Source organism: Pteropus medius, unplaced genomic scaffold (genome assembly GCF_902729225.1).
Source record: "Pteropus medius unplaced genomic scaffold, Ma_sr-lr_union100, whole genome shotgun sequence".
NCBI lineage: Eukaryota > Metazoa > Chordata > Mammalia > Chiroptera > Pteropodidae > Pteropus > Pteropus medius.
The window spans coordinates 10,473,614-10,492,806 of record NW_024349225.1 but is presented as its reverse complement, the minus strand read 5'-3'; the positions used below and the strand labels follow the sequence as shown (position 1 = coordinate 10,492,806).

Below are 19,193 nucleotides of genomic sequence, written 5' to 3'. Positions count from 1 at the left end.
TTAACTACAGTACCTGTGAGGAGGTAATTTAATAACGTTTAATCTAGGGGAACTTAAGTTTTACCTGTAACATATGAAAGTTGAAAATGAAGATATAATATTGCACTATTTGTATAATTATAAATAATTTTAAATGTATGTAAATATTTAAAAATGAATAATGCGTATGTAAGCCTCAGATAGCTTTACTAAGAATCAAGAAATCTTTATGGAAGAAGAAGCTTTATAAAAATTCTTTTGAGTGAAGATTTTCAGAGTAAACAACATGAGTCACTTATAAGAAATACTGAAGCTGATCATGGAGGACCCAGAATTAATCTATATTCTTTAAGCAATGAGAAGCCACTGAAAACTTTAGGTTGAGAAGTTAAACTGATATTTAAATATAAGTTCATCAACTAACCCCACCCTCCTCAAAAGGTTTTTTTCTCCCTTTGAAGACTAAGAGTTATATGCCAAATAACAAAAAGTATTAAAAATGGGAGAGTAAATGGTGAACTGATTAGTTTACTGACAGTAACAAAGAGTTTACAGTAACCAAAACTAAAAATGTTTACTGATAACTTAAATAGAATACTTCAGAATTACTGTTTGTTTGTTCTAGAAACATTATTCCTTCTCAATGAATATGTTATTAGCATAAATGCCACTCCTGAATCAGAATTACACTAATTTTATATTTGATTTATATCACTACTTTCTGGGAGGGGGGAAATCTGTTATTATTTTGAAGAGAACACCTTAAGAGTACCTATATTTCTTATCTGTTACACTAATTAGTTGTAAAAATTGTAAGATGCTTTAAGATGACATGCAAGCGACTCTAACATTTTATTAAAACAACAAACAGATCACTAATAATTCTATTTACTTTAGTCTCTCAATGCTCTCCCAAACTGACTTTAGAGAGGACAAATTGTTTTTCTATCTTTTCTACACAACACAAATACATCCTGGTTAAATAAGTAACAGACAATAAACACCTTTACCCTTATGTTAAAGATATTATCTTCTCATCTGGTAAAAGCATGCTTCAGATAATATCGAGGCATAAGAATAGATTTTAATTAGTTTAAAATAAAATTTAAAGCCTTTTTCTCGATATTAACCACAAAAAGGTAGTTTAAAATTCCCTGTCTATTATCAAGGGGACTATGAGTTAGGATTTGACATTTTAACAGAAATGCTTGTGAATTTTCAGTCTACCTCAAGAAACTTTTCATGCTACAAGCTCTAGTAAAAAAAAATAAAAAATAAAAAAATCCAACTAGGGATGTTATATTACAGTAAAGGGTGAAAAACAATTAAATGAAAGCACAAAGAGAGAAATAAATTCATTGTACGAAAAGGAAATATAAGATCAAAATGAAGATAGGCAGGGAAGCTTAGAATTAGCATGATGCATCACTGCTCAAGGGGGGATCCACAATGCCCTTGCAACAGGAAGTCAAACTGTAATTTGTAGGTAGTTCACATACCAATTATCTATTTTTCATAATTCCAAAAGCAATGTTTAAAAATAGACAGCTCATTCCTAATGTCCAATTCGTCATTATAAATAATACTTAATAAGCAACCTCATGAATATGACTGTACTGCTCTCAGTGGCAAAACAGTACAACTAAAGAGTGATTGTTCTACAATTTAGAGAAACATTTAGCTAATCGTCTACATTCTAAGAAATGTTTAAATTCTAAGTGAAGATGATTTGACATTAACCATTGTTTTCTAGAAGTAAAGGTTTTTCTTATGATTAAAGACATGTTTCAGTCAGCATGAGTACAATTAAAGAAAATGAATAAAGTAAGGATTATTGGCTTCGTTAATGCCATGCTCTAATGCTAACCCCTTTTTCAAAGCCAAAAAATAAGTCCTTAAATCATATCGAATCTCACTGTGCTAAACAGGGCTAATGACAGCAGCATTTCTTCTCACCACCTTACGGTATTTATAGCCTGTGGAAGATGTAAAGCAAAAATCTGTATTGTCCCAGATTCCCATGCAGTTATGCCTCTAGATGTGAATTAGACTCCACTAATGGGATGCGCTTGAAAGGTAGAAATTTTGTGATCATGCTGCTTTGGATTATTTCTGTTGCGAGCATCACTGTAAAGATGGGGAAGTTCTCTGTTGTAGTGTCCCAGTGTCCAGTCTTTAGCTTTGTGGCAGTTACACTGAAAGATTTCTGAGCCCTTGATTACAGCAATGGCATCATGTTCTTGATCTCAACAGATCTTGATCTCAATAGTTCCAATGGCTGAGAAAGAAAGAACAGCTCTCTTGGCCTACCTATACTCACAGTAAGCTAACAGTCAATCCAGGAGGTTCAGCCTACAGATCCCCAACCCTTCCAACAAGTTTGGGTAAGAACATTCTCTCTCTCACACACACACACTCCCTTTGAAGAAACTTAAAGATAATTAGACTGATGAAGAAGATTAAGACACAAATAACCAGTCAGGAATAAAAGAAGGGACCTTATTAAGTAACATTATGGAAATTAAAATGATTACAAGAGAATGTTATAAACAACTTTATGCTACCAAATTAGAAAAATTTACTTTGCAAATACCTAGATAAGACAATAACTTCCAAAATTGACTTCAGGAAGAAATAGAAAATCTAAATAGACTTAGAAAAGCAAAGAAATTGAATTACAAATTCAAGTCCAGATGGTTTCACTAATAAATTCTGTAAATATTTAAAGAATACCAATTCTTCACAAACTCATTCAGTAAACAAAGGGAAAAACACTTTCCAACTATAGTACTTTGCTATTGAAGCCAGAAAACATCCTAAGGAAAAAAAGGTACAGACAAATAACAAAAAATACTTAAAATATTAGCAAACTAAATCCAGTAACATATAAAAAGGATCTGATTCCATGACCAAGAGAGATTTTTGCCAGAAATAGGTTAGTTTAACATAAAAAAGAGAAATATCCCATGTTATTACGATAAAGAACATAAACCAGATCATCTTAATAGAGACAGAAAAAGCATGTAACAAAATCCAACACTCATTCGTAATAGTCTTAGCGAACTAGGAAGAGAAGAAAACGCAACTTTATAAAGGCTATATCTACAAAAAACTTATGGCTAATATCACACAACTATGAAAGACTGAACGTTCCTCCCCCAAGATAAGGAAGTCCCTTCTGCTACTTACATTCAACATTGTACATAAGCTTTAAGCTCACACAATAAAGCAAAAAGGCATTAACATAGTAAAGGAAGAAATAAAATAGTTGAATTCACAGACTGATATAATCCTAAATGTAGACAATCCAAAGAAATGCACAATAAAATGAGAAAAAATACACAAGAGTAGCAAGACAGAGGAATGCCAGATCGATATACAAAAATTGATTTTATTTCTGTACATTAGCAACAAAAATCCAAAAATAAAATTAAAACAATTCCATTCATAATAAAACTATAACAACTAAAATACTTAGGAATAAATTTAACAACAGAAGTTCAAGACCCGTATACTGAAAATTATAAAACATTAATATTAAAAATGGTTAAAAAGGAAACAATAAGAATTATAAGCAATTTATGCATAAAGATGTAAAAACACTAGCAATAAAATGCAACGATTTGTCAAAAGAATTCCACATTATGCTCAAGCAAGGTGTGATCTAAAAATAAATATAATTCAATATCCGAAAATGTATAATTCATTATGTCAACAAATTAAGCCATATGATTATAACAACTGATGCTGAAAAGGCACTTGATAAAATACTTAAGTTGCTCCCGAGAAACAGTAAAAAAAAAAGCCCTTTAAATTTAATAAGACTATTTTTTAAAATTAGATATTCTAAATAGCAAAATACTAAAGCCCACTCAACTAAATGAAATAGATGGGGGCAAGTAACTATCCTAGTATCATATGACACTGCCTTATAAGAGGAGAATGTAATATAAATCATGGAAAAGAAATACAACCATCACTTTTGGCTGCTATCAAGTATAGATAATCCAAAAGACTACTAAAAACCTACTAGATTTAATAAGAAAAATGCATGAGGTGATTAAGTATAATACAAATATCCAAATATCTATAGTTTTATCTACTTTTAGCAAATAGTACCTGAATGAAAAAAAAAATTTCATTTAAAATAGTTAACAAAAATTTTTACATAGAAAAAAATTAACCAGAAAGGCCTAGGACCTAAATGAAGTAAACTATAAAATCTCATTGAAAAACAGAAAATAATCCAAAGAAACATAAAAATACCCCATGTAACTGTGTAGGAAGACACACTATCTTAATAATGTCAGTGTTTTAAAAATAAATTTAAATGAATGAATGAATGAATGAATGAATGGATAGATAAATAAGTAAATGTGATTCAGATAAGGATTCCAAAAGAATTTCTCTAGAACTGATAAAAAGTAAATCATAAAGATTACATCGAAAAGTAAATATAAGAATTAACTAAGAAATACATGAAAATTAAAAGCAGTGGGGACAAAACTACCTGCCAGACAGCTGAAGCATTTTTAAAGTAGGTTTCCCTTTTCCAGGAAGGAGAAGTTTTGAAGATGCTCATATTTGGCATTTGTATATATTAAATACTGATAACTTCTATTCATAAATGATGGCCAATATGTGTTTATAAAATAGAACATAGAAACACAATGAAACTACATTACTTAAACATATTATAAAATGTTAATAATGAAAATAACTGAACAATTACTGAGTACCATGTTATTAAAGCTTTACATACAGCATCTATCTTTCATAATCCTCATAGGAGCATCAAAGGGCTATCTCTATTTTAAGGATAAGGAACTTGGAGAGCAAAGTTAATCAACTTGCCCAAGGTCACATTTCTAGTCAGTGATAAAACAGAAATTTAAATAAGGGAGTAGTAAGTTCGAATGGAAAATAGCACTTAATCATGAAAAACCGTTCTAGATGCTAATGAAGAGAGAATTCTAACCACATATATAAGCTATTCCATACCCACCTTAAATTTGACTATGATATTATGTCAGCATACAAGCGAAATAAATAAGTTGAAACAGGAAAAGTTGTAATGACAAATTAAGAGTTAATTGTGCTTTTTTCCTTTTTAAAAGGTGTTACTGTGCTCATGATACGCTAGCTTATCTTTAAAAAAAACTAAGATTATTAATAAAATAAATATAATAATAAGATTATTAACAAAAATATTCTTTTTGTTTTTAAAAAGAATCAAGGAGATTTCACAATGTAGGAGTTAAATTACAGGTGTTTACTGTTTTAGAAAATATCCAAGGGAAGAAAACAGAAGACAAAGTAACTAAGAGTAGGGTGAGTCCTATGACTTATCTGCCCCATGACATTTTTGAGAATAAAAGAAGGCACTAATAGTAATTATGACGGTACAACAATTTGGACTGCCGGAAGCACCCTAGTGAAGAAAAATACTGTAGCAAAAAATTTTTTGCTATTATAACAATAGCTAACTTTTTGAGTAATATCATGTTAGTATGCACTACATGATATAAGATTTTAAGTGTCTTATTTACTGCCCCTAGGTGGGTAATCTGTGCATAGTAGGTACTCAGTAAATAACTGCTGAAGGAATTAACTGGTTTTCTTTAATAAAAAACAAAAAGATTCCTATGTCTGTACAATATAGTTTAATTGTTTAAACAATTATGACTACATAAGCACTAGTTCATGCACGCAGACTAGAGGAACGACAAAAACAATCAACAAACCCATCTCTGTTTTAAACAATGGTGACAAAATACTGAAATGAAGCACAGTAATAAATGAGTAATGATAGCATACTGCATACTTCTAATTTAGAGTTTATAAAATTTAAATATATGAAAACAAAATTTAAACCTACAAAGAAAATAACTCGTTGTAAAATGGCCTTCTATCCTAGATATGATACTCAACCAGCATCAAAAGAAGATAAATCTGCTTTCATTTCTTACCTGCACAGCCAAAAGCCAAATGGTATCTTGAAGAGGGGCTAAATTTAACACAACACACATTAGCCTTCGCCTCAATGCTTGCCACTGAGTTGTCTAGGTTGGTAGACCACAGCTTCACTGAAAGTAAAGAATAAAAACAAAAGGAAATAAACAGTACACTAGCAAATGCTTCTGTAACCTAGAAAGTGTGCTTATTGCTACAGCTGTGTTTTTGTGCTAAAGTATTTTGGCTTACTAGGATGAAAAATGTTTAAAGTGAACAACAACTGAATAATCAAGAGAGCTTAGTTTCAAAGTCAGAAAACAATACAGATAATCAATGTAAAATGAGAGGTAACAATCTCATAATAGAGGCCCACAACTAAGTTCATTCCAGTGTTATAAACTGAGATTTGTAATGATAAGGGAGTAGAAAGCTCACTGATCAGAGCAGGTCAGATATGAAAGCAGAAGTCGAAAAGTGAGCTATTATCTTGTAAGGACCAGAGCAACTGTCAAGTCATTTTAAACAAAAATGTCTTGGTTGACAGTGAATACACACATAAAATGCATTTTCAGGACATAAGTAACAATCCTGGTTGCATAACAGAATTAATAACAAACATTAACAATAACAACGAAAATCAGTCCCAATGTTCCATCTAGGACAATACCCAGATGAGGTAGGTCTAGGTATTAGTGATTTTTTTTTAAAGTTCTCTGGGTAATTCTAATGTGCCTTTGGGGTTAAAAACCAATATTAGGGATGGAGGCACAGTAAAATTTTATAATCTTTTTAGAAATACTAATACAGTAATCTGTAAACAGGAGTGAAAAAAAAGTAAAAATGGTTCCAACAATTACCTTCTGGAAGTTACATGCAAAAAAGGAAGAGACAAAGAAATTAAGGCTACTAACTCTAAGGCAAAAGAAATCTGTGAACAGGACTTTATAGATCTAATGGTGAGAAGAACCAGGCCAACAGGACAGTAAGGATAACAGAGAAGAACGAATAGCAATGATAAACATACAAGAAAAAACAGAAGAGAGATGTCCATTAAATTGGTAGAAAGAGATGTAGAATTTTTGCCTTGAAATATGATAAACTTTATTAAAAGATTGTATTATACATTAGAAATTTAATATAATTATGAATGCAGGGATGTCTAAATGTTTCAGCAAAAAAGAAAGTTCATTCAATGGTATATATTAAGAAATTGGTTATAAAAATGTTACCATGTGGCACGAATCTAAAAAACATTTTAATGAACACGCTGTACATCTGTTTTTCTTTCATTCCAAAAGACAGAGACTTTTGTGCTCAGGTTATTTTTAAGAATGACCAGTAATTACAAAGGATTGCTATGGGTTTCAATAAATATCTGCATCTCTAACACTAAAAGCAATAAAAGGGAGGGGGAGAGACTCAAATAGTACCTTTTGCATCATCAGAACCTGAGGCCAAGAGTTTAGGATCCATCAAATTAAAGTCAACACTCCAACATCTCTTCTCATGTTCCTGGATGTAGAAGAAAGATAAAGTAGTCTCAGACAGAATATAGATCTTAAAATAAATAAACCAAAACAAACAAACAAAAACCAACCTTGATACCAATTTATGGCTATGGTGGGAGGGAGAGAGAACAAGCTATGAAAACAAAAGAGATGTAAAGTAGTCCCCAAACTTCTGATAGATGCATTTACTAAAATTACTGCTTTTGGGAAATCATCTAATACATTCTACAATGCAAAAGTCTGAGGAGGTGCTTCAGAAGGCATTCTTTGGTATTACGCAGATATAAAAAAAATGCTAAATAGTAACTTTCAATTTGTAATTATAAAGTATATAAAGCTCTACAATTATTAAGAAAAGTAAGAAATGTGATTCTTAAAACACATAACTAGTATCCTTATTTACCTGATAGACCTTTGACCTCTGTCCTGTGAATCCATCCCACAGGATGACAGTGCCTTCATAATCACTGCTGGCTAGCAGGTTCTTATGATAACTACTCCAACTGATACAGCTGAAAGAAATATAGTTCAGCCTTACTTTATGTATATAAATAAGTGGATAGAAAGGGTTTTGATGTGTTAACAAAGATTAGAACTCCTTTAAAGTGTTCTACATAAGTTCACGATTTTTCTGCTCACAGCATCTTGAAAGAAACATATCAAATAATCTCCAGATTTTTCTATTGGAATTACCAAGTAATGACCCTTACCACTGTTCCCTCTGATCATTAGTTTGAAAAATGGATATGAGCCTAAAGCCACCACATGCCACCTTTGATGCATGAGGAGGATAAGCCTAAGGGTGAAGACAATAGAGGGCAAGGGGAACAAAGCATGCCGGGGCAGGATGACAGAAACCTAATCAGATTGTTTAGGACCCAGATGCAGTTGTGCCAAGTCATGTAAATTAATAAACTAGTTCAAACTGAATTTTGGTTTACATCCAAAATATCTTAACTAATAGAAGCTTACGACTGAAGCATTTAACAGTGAGTATTAAACTGTTAACATCTATGGTTTCTGCTATTCTCGAGTGCTCCAAAATTGAGAATGCAACATCTAAAAACGTATGCTTTTGGTGAGACACATATGCGAATCATGAATATAGTTAATCTAATGCATATTAAGGAAGAGGCCACTTTGAAAACAATTAATCTAGATTACTTCCAAGGATATGAACATAAGTTTTTTGCTTTCTACTAGTTGCATGCTAAGTTTCAGAGATTGGAAGAATTTATTTGCACGTTTAAATATACTTACTAGAATTTCTGGGAGAAATTACATAGAACACTTAAGAGCTAGATTTTGGGTTTATACAAACTGAGCTCAAATTCCAGATCTGCTTTGGGTAACATACTTCACTTGCATTATTGGTGTGCTCCAAATTGGTTTTAGGCATGCTTGCAGACTGATCCTTTCAGCTCTGAGGCCATAGCTTCCTGCCTTGAATGGCCTCCTCCACTTCCAAGGTACCATAAAGTACTGCATTATGTGGATTTACTTAAAATACAATTTATAAAATAAGTCTTACTCTTATGGCCTCCATTTTATAAACGAGTAGCATGAAATGCTTAAAAGCACATACTTTGGAACCAAACTAACTCTAAATCCTGGGTCCACCAAAGACTAGCTGTGCAATCTTAAGCAAGTTAACTAACTTTTCTGTGCTTCAGCTTCCTAGTGTATAAAATAGGGCAATAAAGGTAGAACTACCTCATAGCTCTGCTTAAGACAAAGCATTTAGGACAATGCCTGCCACATAAGAATTCGATAAAGTTATATCTTACTCATGTTGGTGTTGTCCCACTTAGGACAACTATAAGATTCTCAATGATGAGCACCACTGATGAATGAGCAAGCTCACAAATTATCAGGCCCGCATTTTTATGAACTAATTAGAAAACAAAAAGAAAATTATATTATATAAAGACTAATACTTGCTATATTATTAACATTATTAAAATGAGCATATACGCACATATTATATATATCATTCATTCAGATAAATAAGGTACAAGGATGACTAGGATGACAAGGATGTTCAAAGTTCTAAATAAATTTATTAGATGATTTCCTTACATCATTCTCTTTTAAGCCAGTGCTCATGAGACCAGTTTAGGGAGCTTATTTAAAAAATGCAGATTCTAGGATTCCTCTAAGATTTTGGGGGTGCAGACCAGAAATAAGGCCCAATTCCTGCATTTTTAACAGTAGTCCTGGTTTGAATACTGTTAAAAATGCAGTATTTTTACTGCATTCATCATGAACTCTAACCCCTCATACATGAAACTTAAATATTATGCCCTCAGTGAAAAGCAGAACATTCTTGTGAAAAGAACTCTTAAAACTTTAAACAACTGTAATATTTAGAGACATGTGCATGTCAGGCGGAAAATTCCTGACTTTCAGACACTATTCATAGGCTACAGTAGTGCTTTATTCAACACTCCGTGAGAGGCTGTCTAAACAAAGACCTGAAAAAGTTAAAGAAAAATAACTTTCATTTGGCAAACTGAAAAACAATAACTACTAAACCCCACAAGGGAAAAGCAACCAATATCTATAAGAAAGATATTCTGATGTATTCTCTGCAGGCAATTATAGTGCTCACCATGAATGAGTAAAGGAGTCTCACGGAAAGGTAAAATAAACTCATACCACCTATAGATACTAATTGTTATATACACACTGCATTATGCCAAGAAAATAATATAAGTACCTGATTTTGGAATTGCAGGTCATTTCATTTTCAGGGTAATGAATATCCACCGCATCCTGAATGACTGTGCCGTATTCATAGACTTTAATCTTCTTTGTAACCCCAGCAATTGCAAAATAGTCACAATCCCGGTCAAATTCAATACTAAGGGAAAAAATATATGCCTGGTCAGTAAGACTAGTCACCTATCCTTGTGATGTTTTCAATGACAACAATTCAGAATTTGCTTTTCTCTGTTTCTAAAGTGATTCTGTCTACAAGGATAAGAGATCTACTTGAAATGCCCTCAAATTTTCTTAGGCTCTATGCCCAGATTAAGGCATTATTAAGACATATCCAATTACATGTAGTGGGGAAATGTGCATAGCTACACGATTCTGCTTATAGATGGTTTTTGTGTTCCTAGAAACCAGACATGTTTTTCAATTCAGCTGTAGTAACCACATTACAACTTACCCAAGAGTCAAGGCTAACAAGTGATACTGTAAAAGTAGTGAGGAAAGATTTAATGGTTTGCAATATGAAAAATATATCAAAAGACAATTACCGATTAGTCTTCTCACAAATTCCAGCTATTCCCCTTCCTACCATTTTGTGAGGATGACAGAATTTCACAGTATTTAATGTCACTATAATAAATGAATTAGCATACAAGTGAAATTACTGCATCGATTAGGGAGGGAGTGGCGATGAAGGGATAAAATACACATAAAAATGGAATCATCAAATTATCATTGTTTCTCCAACCCCACTTCTAATCTCCCAATCAAATAAGACCTGACTTATGAACCCTCAATACAGATTCCTTATACCACAAACAAGGGAAAAAACAAAAATCTCCCTTTTAGAGTTATGTGAGAATTCACCCCTCTTACTGACTTTTTATACAAGTTCTAAAATAAGTTACTTCAAAGCAAAGCAGACGACCTTATTCACCCTCACAGAACTTAATTTGTAGCCTCAAAAGTTTTATATAACCAGCAAGAAACCTAAGTGATCTAAAGGAATTAAGAGTGAAATGCATCATCACACACATTATTTGTCAATGAGTTAAGCATCCTTTCTAGAAGTACAGCCATAAGGCTAGAGAATACATAAGAATTCTCACTGATCTACCATTAATTACATAACAATGGCTAACATTCACTGACCACTCGCTAACTATAACCACTGCACGTTTAACTTAGTTCTCGTGATAACCATAAGATAGGTATTACTTTTGTCCACATTTTACAGGAGAAAACTGAGGATTAGAGGTGAGGTAATCTGCCCCAAATCAGCCAGTTTATAAGTGGCTAGTACTCTGCATGTATCAATCAATCGTTAAATGCATACAAATACCTACATGACACACTTTTCTTTATGGATTACCTATGATAATCTTTTACAGAACAGTTAATGATTAGTTAATAATTTATCGGAAGCCTGCTGAGTTGACGATAACAAAAAAACACATTAAAAATATTTCCCATAAAAACACACATTGAGATGCTCACTTTTCATTACAGCTTTAAATCCTTAACTTTATACACATTTTAAAGGAATTTCATCAGATGTCATTGCACAATTCAGCAAATGTTCCCTCCAATAAAATATGACTATGTGGCAATATAATCGATTTATCTGCACGAAAACCTCAAATGAACTTCCATCTCAGCTACTGTTATCTGCCCTGTGGATGCAACATAACTATACTGATGCCCACTATTCACCCATCCTATTCTTAATTTAGAAGGTTTTGGTACGGCTGAAACTTTGGGAGAAGCAGTTATGTTATCCCTAAATACTTTTCTTTCACTTACAAACACACATGGCTAATAAATCAATAGCATTCCAAAGTTGTACCAGTAAAAGTGAACATGCCCTTTCCAAACTATTAGTTCTTAATAAAAGAAAGTTTAAACACTAACTTATCAAAACGATAGTCCTTTCCAGGAAGGAAGCTAACATAAAAACAAGTGCTACTTGTAAAAAGAATTGATTTGATGATGTAAGTCTGTTATTTCTTCTGTCGCTATTATACAAGAAAGCTCTCTTTTCAACAAAGCTTATTTATTTAGCTACAATAGCTCATTCTTTTACTCCCGCACTAAAAAATTAACTTTTTGTTTTGACTTCACTGCTATTATGTTCTTACATTCTGGTTACGTTTTGTTCTTAATATACTGGGATATCAAGAACCTGCACAGTTTCCTTTTTTTCACCTTCTGGGATATTAAGGTTCTTCATAGTTTAAAACGATAAGATTTTTGGAAAAATACTGATCAAAAAGTTTAAAGTATAATTTTTTCTAGTAAAGTATAATTAAAAGGAAAAGGAAGACAAACAGCTGCCTTTCAAAAAATGCGAGGACTTCCACATAGGACTTCCACATTGCTACAATTTAGGATTTAAGTGCTTCTAAACACAGTTATTTGTTCCCAATCTTGGACAAATTTAATTATCTGTTCTCAAACATAAACATAATTAGACTCTAAAACTGATCATAAAATAACTCAAATGAACAAGGAAGTTTTTAGAGAACTTTTCAGAGCTAATCCAGAATGGATGATCTCTTATTTCACAGTACAGTATTTCAGCTGCTTTAATTATGATATGTGATAACACAAACAACAATAAACAGTGACCAGTAGGCCAAAACAAAAAATAAAAAATAAACAAATTAACTGAAACATACCTGCTGCTTCTGCAATTAAATTCAAGAGAACTGTAAGAAATGTTGGTCATAAAAAATTCATTTCTGCTATCCACTATTAACCAGCAATTCTTATAACAAGTGGTTTATGCAAGTTTATTGCAATGATAAATTCAGTTTCATAGAATTTTTTATATTTCAGAATAAACACATTTTTCTTGAAAAATATTACGAATGAAGACTTATTTTAAAATAGAAATGAATGGCATTTTTTCTTCCACACTTGAAATGTATCAACTTTTTTGATACATTTTTTAAAAATCAACTTTTTAAAAAGGTGATTTATTTAAACAGTTGTAAGAAACTGGCTATATTCCTTGTCAGAAGCGCCATCAGTCAAGTGATCGAGCATTAAGGCAAGAGATCACGCAGGATAGAGGATTATCGCACACCTCTATATGGCGTGGCACTAAGCAATGCAAAGACGTCAGCATCCCAAGAAGGGAATTTTGTGAATGTTCTCACTGACTGTCACATTTTTCGCAATTATAAAATAGGTATTAACAAACAAGGTAGATTAATATCCCTGAACAGTAAATCCAATTTATCAAAAGAAAATGTAAAGTGACTGCAGTTGTTAAAGGTCTAATTCATTACCATGATAGTATGCCTCAAGAGAAAGAGGCTATTATAATTTCAAGGTAACAAAGAAAGGTTGAGAAATGGGCCATTTTAATAAAAGAAATGGGCAGATCTTTAAAGAATAGAAACATGGGTAAAGTAAATAAAAATTGATGTCATTCAACTTTTTTTCTTCCAAATCAATCTATAATAGCTAAAACTTCCATAACATATAATGCTATGTGTCAAGCACTATTTTAAGCACTTTACATAAAATACATTTAACCTTCAAATCTCTAATGTACAGACAAGGAAACTGAGGTATCATGATATTAAGTAATTTGCCCAAGGTTCTCTAAATAATTCGAATTCAAGCAATCTGGTTCCAAGGTCTATGGCCTCAATCACTGTGCAAAATGCTCATTTTAGTGAGAACAAAGGGGCTGCTCTTGGAGGAACACAAACAAGGGCAAAATAAACAAGAATAGTAACAGACTAATGATATATACTAACCCCAAACCCTCCCAGGGCAGGCGAAAGAGTCTTCCATTCATTCGTGCAGTCATTCAACAACTTTACTACTGAGCACCTACCACATACCGGACATGGGGATACAATAGGAAATAAGACAGATAAGACTCCTTCCCTTCCCTGATGCAGCTTCAAGCCTAGAACACTTTTTTTAAATTACTACTTTAAAAGACTGGTCCTGGGAAAAATTCTGAAAGGGAATCCTTTCCTCTTCACTCCCATTCTTCACATTTCTCACTACCCAGAAGGCCCAATAACTCTTAAGAGAGTAACAGAAATACCTTCTGACAAAAAGAGAGAGTACATTAGGAGTCCTAAAAAATCACACTTATTCCTTAGATAAGTCAATAATTACCTGGAGATCTGTTTTTAAGTACAAATGAAAAAACTCACAGCTTCTATAATAAAGAGTATATTAAAACTGACCTTAAATCTGGATCGAACTTGCCTGTCATTATAAAGTGAAGTTTAGTAAAACAATCCTTTAACAGCTACTACAAAAAAGTTTAATTTGAATAGTTTCAAACTATGGGAAAAAAAAAAGGTATCTAAACATCAAATCTACATTAAATTTAAAAGTTCATTATTAAAGCCAAGTTAGACAATACAGTAATAGAGACAAAAAGTATCAAAAACTCAAAAGAACTAATTCCTTTTATTCTTTCAGGTGTCTCGAAAGTAAAGTGTTTTCTGAAACTTATCCAAAAGTTTCAACAGATCCAGGAGGAACTCACAGAACAGAACTCAGGAGCCAGAATCTCTTAGTTCAAATCTCAGTTCTGTCATTTACTACCACTGTGCTGCTCTTAGACAAATTAGAAAATTTCTCTCTACTTCAACTCCTTATCTGTAGAATGGGATAAATGGCAATGTCTTACTCCATAAGGTTTATATAAAGATTAAATGAGTTAGGGAAATACTTAAAATGTCATGTAAAATACTTACACTGTTGTCTGAAAAAGCAATCAAACGCTACATCACCAGTGTAGTAACTGATTTAGCAGCGAGTGTCATAATATGTAACTTTTCTTCTTATGAATTTACTAATGTCGGATGTTATTCTATTTCAAAAATTTGAGAAGATATAAGCAAAATGTTAAAATAATTTCTCAATTACAAATGGAGTGTATAACAATTTTAAAAATAACAATCCAGGTATGTAAAATTGAAACAAAGAATTCAAGAAACAGCCATTGTTACTTAAGCATTCAAAGTTTAAACTATGCTTTAAAACCATTCCTTTCTAGTGGCCACTGAATACCTAATTTAAGAAAAAGTATAAAAGTGACATTATGGCTGTGTGTAAGAAGAGTTCTCTCTGAACTTCATTATAAGCACTAATTTCCATACTTGTCAACTAATTGTTGAGACAGTGTCAAAGTAAACAAATGCTGCCATCTTGTGGACTTATAGTATGGTACTAATCCAAAATTATCCATAAGCAAAGAAAGAAACATTTTAAAAGCGAAATTTCTGGTGCAGCTTTTTCTCTCAGTGAGATTATCATTGTAATAAATGACCACTACTAGACATATTTCTTGCTATTTTAAAGTAAAAATTAATTTCTTCTACAATGTAATAAAATAATGCATCAAATTCAACATCATGTTATCTCTAACATATCTTATCCCTCTTCCCAAAAGAAATTCTTCATTGAATGTCCCATTTTGACAGTAATTAAAAGCCTTTAAAATAAATTTATTACCAATGATGTGTCTGAGTGTGAGAAACCAGGAAAATGAAAAAAACCTTCGGGCTGTGAAAGTTTCAAAGTTCCTTTAATTCTTGGGATACTATTTTCCTTTGTTGCTACCTACTAGTCTTCATCTGTCCTACCTAGTAAACTGTGAATGTTGGGATTTTTTCTTTCAGAAATGTTATTAAAAATACTGTCTGATTCCACTTATAAGAGATACTTAAGAGCAGTCGAAAGTCACAAAGACAGAAAGTAGAATGGTGAATGCTGAGACTATGAGAAGGAGGAGTTTTTTAATGGGCACTGGTTTTCAGTTTTACAAGATGACACACAGAAAGGAAATAGTAAGGATGGCAGTGACAGGAGCACAATATCAGGAATGTAGTTAACACCACCGAACAGTAATTTGTTAAGATGGTAAATTTAATGTTATGTGTGTATTTTACCACGATAAAAAATTTTGGAAAAAAGAAAAGATACCACATCAAAATTTGTGAGATACAGCTAATGCAGTGCTTAGAGAAAAATTTATAACCCAAACTGTATCAGAAAAGAAAGGTTTCAACTCAGTCACTTCAAGAAACTAAAACGATAAGGGCAAATTAAATCTAACAAAAGCAGAAAAGAGAAAATAAAGAGCAGAGATCAATGAAACGGAGAACACGAAAATACAGAGTACCAATAAACCAAGAGCTAGATAAATAAAACTGATAAACTTCTAAAGCAAGACTATTAAGGAAAAAGAATAAAGGGAAACAAATTTCCAATATCAGGGATGAGAAAGGGAATATCATTATAGAATTTAAAGATATTTAAAAAAAATAATAAAGGAATAATATTAACACTTGCATGCAAATAAATTCAACACCCTAGATGAAATGGACAAATTCCTTGAAAGATACAAACTAAAGACAATGCTCAATCAAGAAGAAATGGTTATCTGGTTATTATTAGCCTTACGTATCTTAAAAATTGAATTTTGTATTTAAAAATCTTCCCTCAGAGAAAACTCAAGGCCAAGATTGCTTAACTAGAGAATTCTACGAAGTAGATAAGGAAGAAATAACACCTATTCTTCACAAACACATCCAGAAAACTGGAAGGAGGGAGCACTTATGAGGAGAACATACCCTGTCACCAAACCAGACAAAGATGTTACGAGAACACAAACTGCAACTCTGTGAGATAGATACTATTAATCATTCCATTTTAGAGATGAAGAGATTGAGGGCTAAAGAGAGTCGAAACGGGCCTAAGAACATAGAAGTAAAAATTGGCGAGCAACCTGACTTCAGAACACAGGCTCTTAACCAGAACACTATGACTGCTTCTCAAATTCAATTCAATGCTAGATATTCTTGCAAAAGAAAGCAGTAAAGAATGCTGCCCAATACTTACCTAGAGACTATGCTAGAACCATTATAGAGATCACTAGCATATGACAGAGTAGCCAAAGGTCGTACTGAATTATATCGAGTAAACTTGGACAAGCATTCCTGAAATTCATCCAACTGGCTTGCTGTTCGACTGTCATCTACAGAAGAAAACAATAAATGAACTGAACTGCAACGTAAATCAGAGAGCAATACCCACAGAATAAAAATTATTTTCTAAAACCAAACAATTCTTAAAAAGTATTTTAAAAAGACTTAGATGATCAAATTAACTAGCTGACTTTTCAATTTTAAGAAAAATTTCTTAGTGGTTCTTTGAAAGATACTGTCTCAACAACAGTGAAAATATACTATGTATTTTCTCTTTTTTAAAGCAATAATTTCTTGGGAAAACAAAAAAGTATCTCTAATTTTAAGTTAAATTATTTATTAAAACAAAAACTCAGTCATGAAGAAAGTGAAAGTGGAGAGAGGAGTATATACACTGGACAGAGTATTAGTTTGAAAGAACATGATTATAGGGACACATCTTCATGTTATAGGCATATTCATTTACTGTCAAAGCACTATTTATAATAACATAATTTAGATAAAAAATAATGGTTTTAAAGTAAAAAGAAAGTGAAATATTTATTCACTTAATACTTTGAATTGTTTCATATCCAGTTACAGGAAGGGAGTACAGAGTTGCAATGTACGAATTTTTAATTCTCAATAACAATATAGTTTCACTAAAATGTTTGGGTAGAATGTGGAAAATAAAAATTTCATCTGGTAGGACACTGTACAAATACTCTGAGTAAAGTCTATTTCAGTAAATGATGCAAAACTAAATTATGTGGAATTTAAATTGCAAGATCAATTTATGAAGGACTTGAGAATACAGCTAATCTATTCTTCGATCTAGAAAAAAGCTTATAGTAAAAGTATGAATTTAAAAAAAAGTTTTTTAAAACTGCTTAAAGTTTTGATTTGTATTTCCCTTTCCAAAGAAAGAAAAGTAAAACAATTATTTTAGTTAGCATCCTAGACTTAAATGTGAAATAAGCCTGTTAAAACACTTTTCATACCTTCTTCATTGTAAGTATCATATCATATATGGTGTATATATATATAAGTATCATATGGTATATGTATGTATACTATAGTATATATATTATATGATACACGGTAAAGAATTTATTTTATCTGGAGATAATTAGGTTATTTTAAAGATAATTGTTGACATGAAGAAATCTAACGATTATTATAGAAAACACAATTGCTTGAGAAAACTAAGTAAGCTTCTATCTCTGATATTTTACATTTTAAAGATTTAAACATTAATTTTGCAAATTCATTTAACAACCTATATTAAAAGGGTCCAATTTTGTAGTGTTTCCATTCTAAAAACAGCAAAAGAAACAAAACTAATTAGCATGCAGTATCATAATGTTATTGAGAAAAGCTCCTGCTGTACAAAAATGATTCTCAGGAAATTCAACAAATTATAAATAAAACATGGGTTTTTGAAAAAAAATTAAATATACTACAAAGCGGTTTGGATGTAACAGTTAATTGGTTCTCAAAAAACTCAACTGTATTACAAAAGTGGCTTGGATGTAACAGTTAATTGGTTCTTTTTATATATAATCCTATTACCGTGAGCTATGTAATATAATAAATAACTTACTGGAAAGCCAGTTACTTTAGATATTCACTTCAAAATTGTTTTAATGCTAATCTATTGTTTCACATTTTGACATCAATCCTTAAGTACATAAAACTTGCGAGCATTCAAGAATGTGTTTCCTGTTGAAGATCATAATCCTTTTCTAGGGTAACTGAACTTCTAGCCACTGTACCGCCACTCCACTCACTAACACCTATGTTCAACAAGTTATAAAGAAAGCACTAAAAATCGTTATTTCAGTATCTGGACATATAAGAATTACATTCCACTTAGCTGGTTATGAAAAGGTAGGATTCTGTCTGTTTGGTTGATTTATGATCTACACCCACACATACCTGCTGGCATACCATATCTCCTGTTCTAATTACAGATTAGTTTATAAAACTGTATCCAGGGTCTCTTTTCTCTTCTAATGCTTTTTAATTTACCTCCTCTCTCAGTTACAGTTAAGAGTCTAAGGCATTAATTTTCTTCATCTTCATT

General features: G+C 31.9%; 1 protein-coding gene across 6 annotated transcripts in view; it reads right to left on the bottom strand.

Moving 5' to 3' along the window:
- The window catches only part of COP1 (COP1 E3 ubiquitin ligase), a 105,690-nt gene that overhangs the window by 27,997 nt on the left and 58,500 nt on the right, over window positions 1-19,193 (bottom strand). For all 6 annotated transcript variants that reach the window (XM_039881413.1, XM_039881418.1, XM_039881414.1 and 3 more), the window contains 5 exons: window positions 17,043-17,178; window positions 10,162-10,305; window positions 7,846-7,954; window positions 7,365-7,446; window positions 5,949-6,065 (listed from right to left, as the gene is read on the bottom strand). In XM_039881413.1, the coding sequence (XP_039737347.1) occupies window positions 5,949-6,065; window positions 7,365-7,446; window positions 7,846-7,954; window positions 10,162-10,305; window positions 17,043-17,178 (588 nt within the window). The remainder of the gene's footprint in view (window positions 1-5,948; window positions 6,066-7,364; window positions 7,447-7,845; window positions 7,955-10,161; window positions 10,306-17,042; window positions 17,179-19,193) is intronic.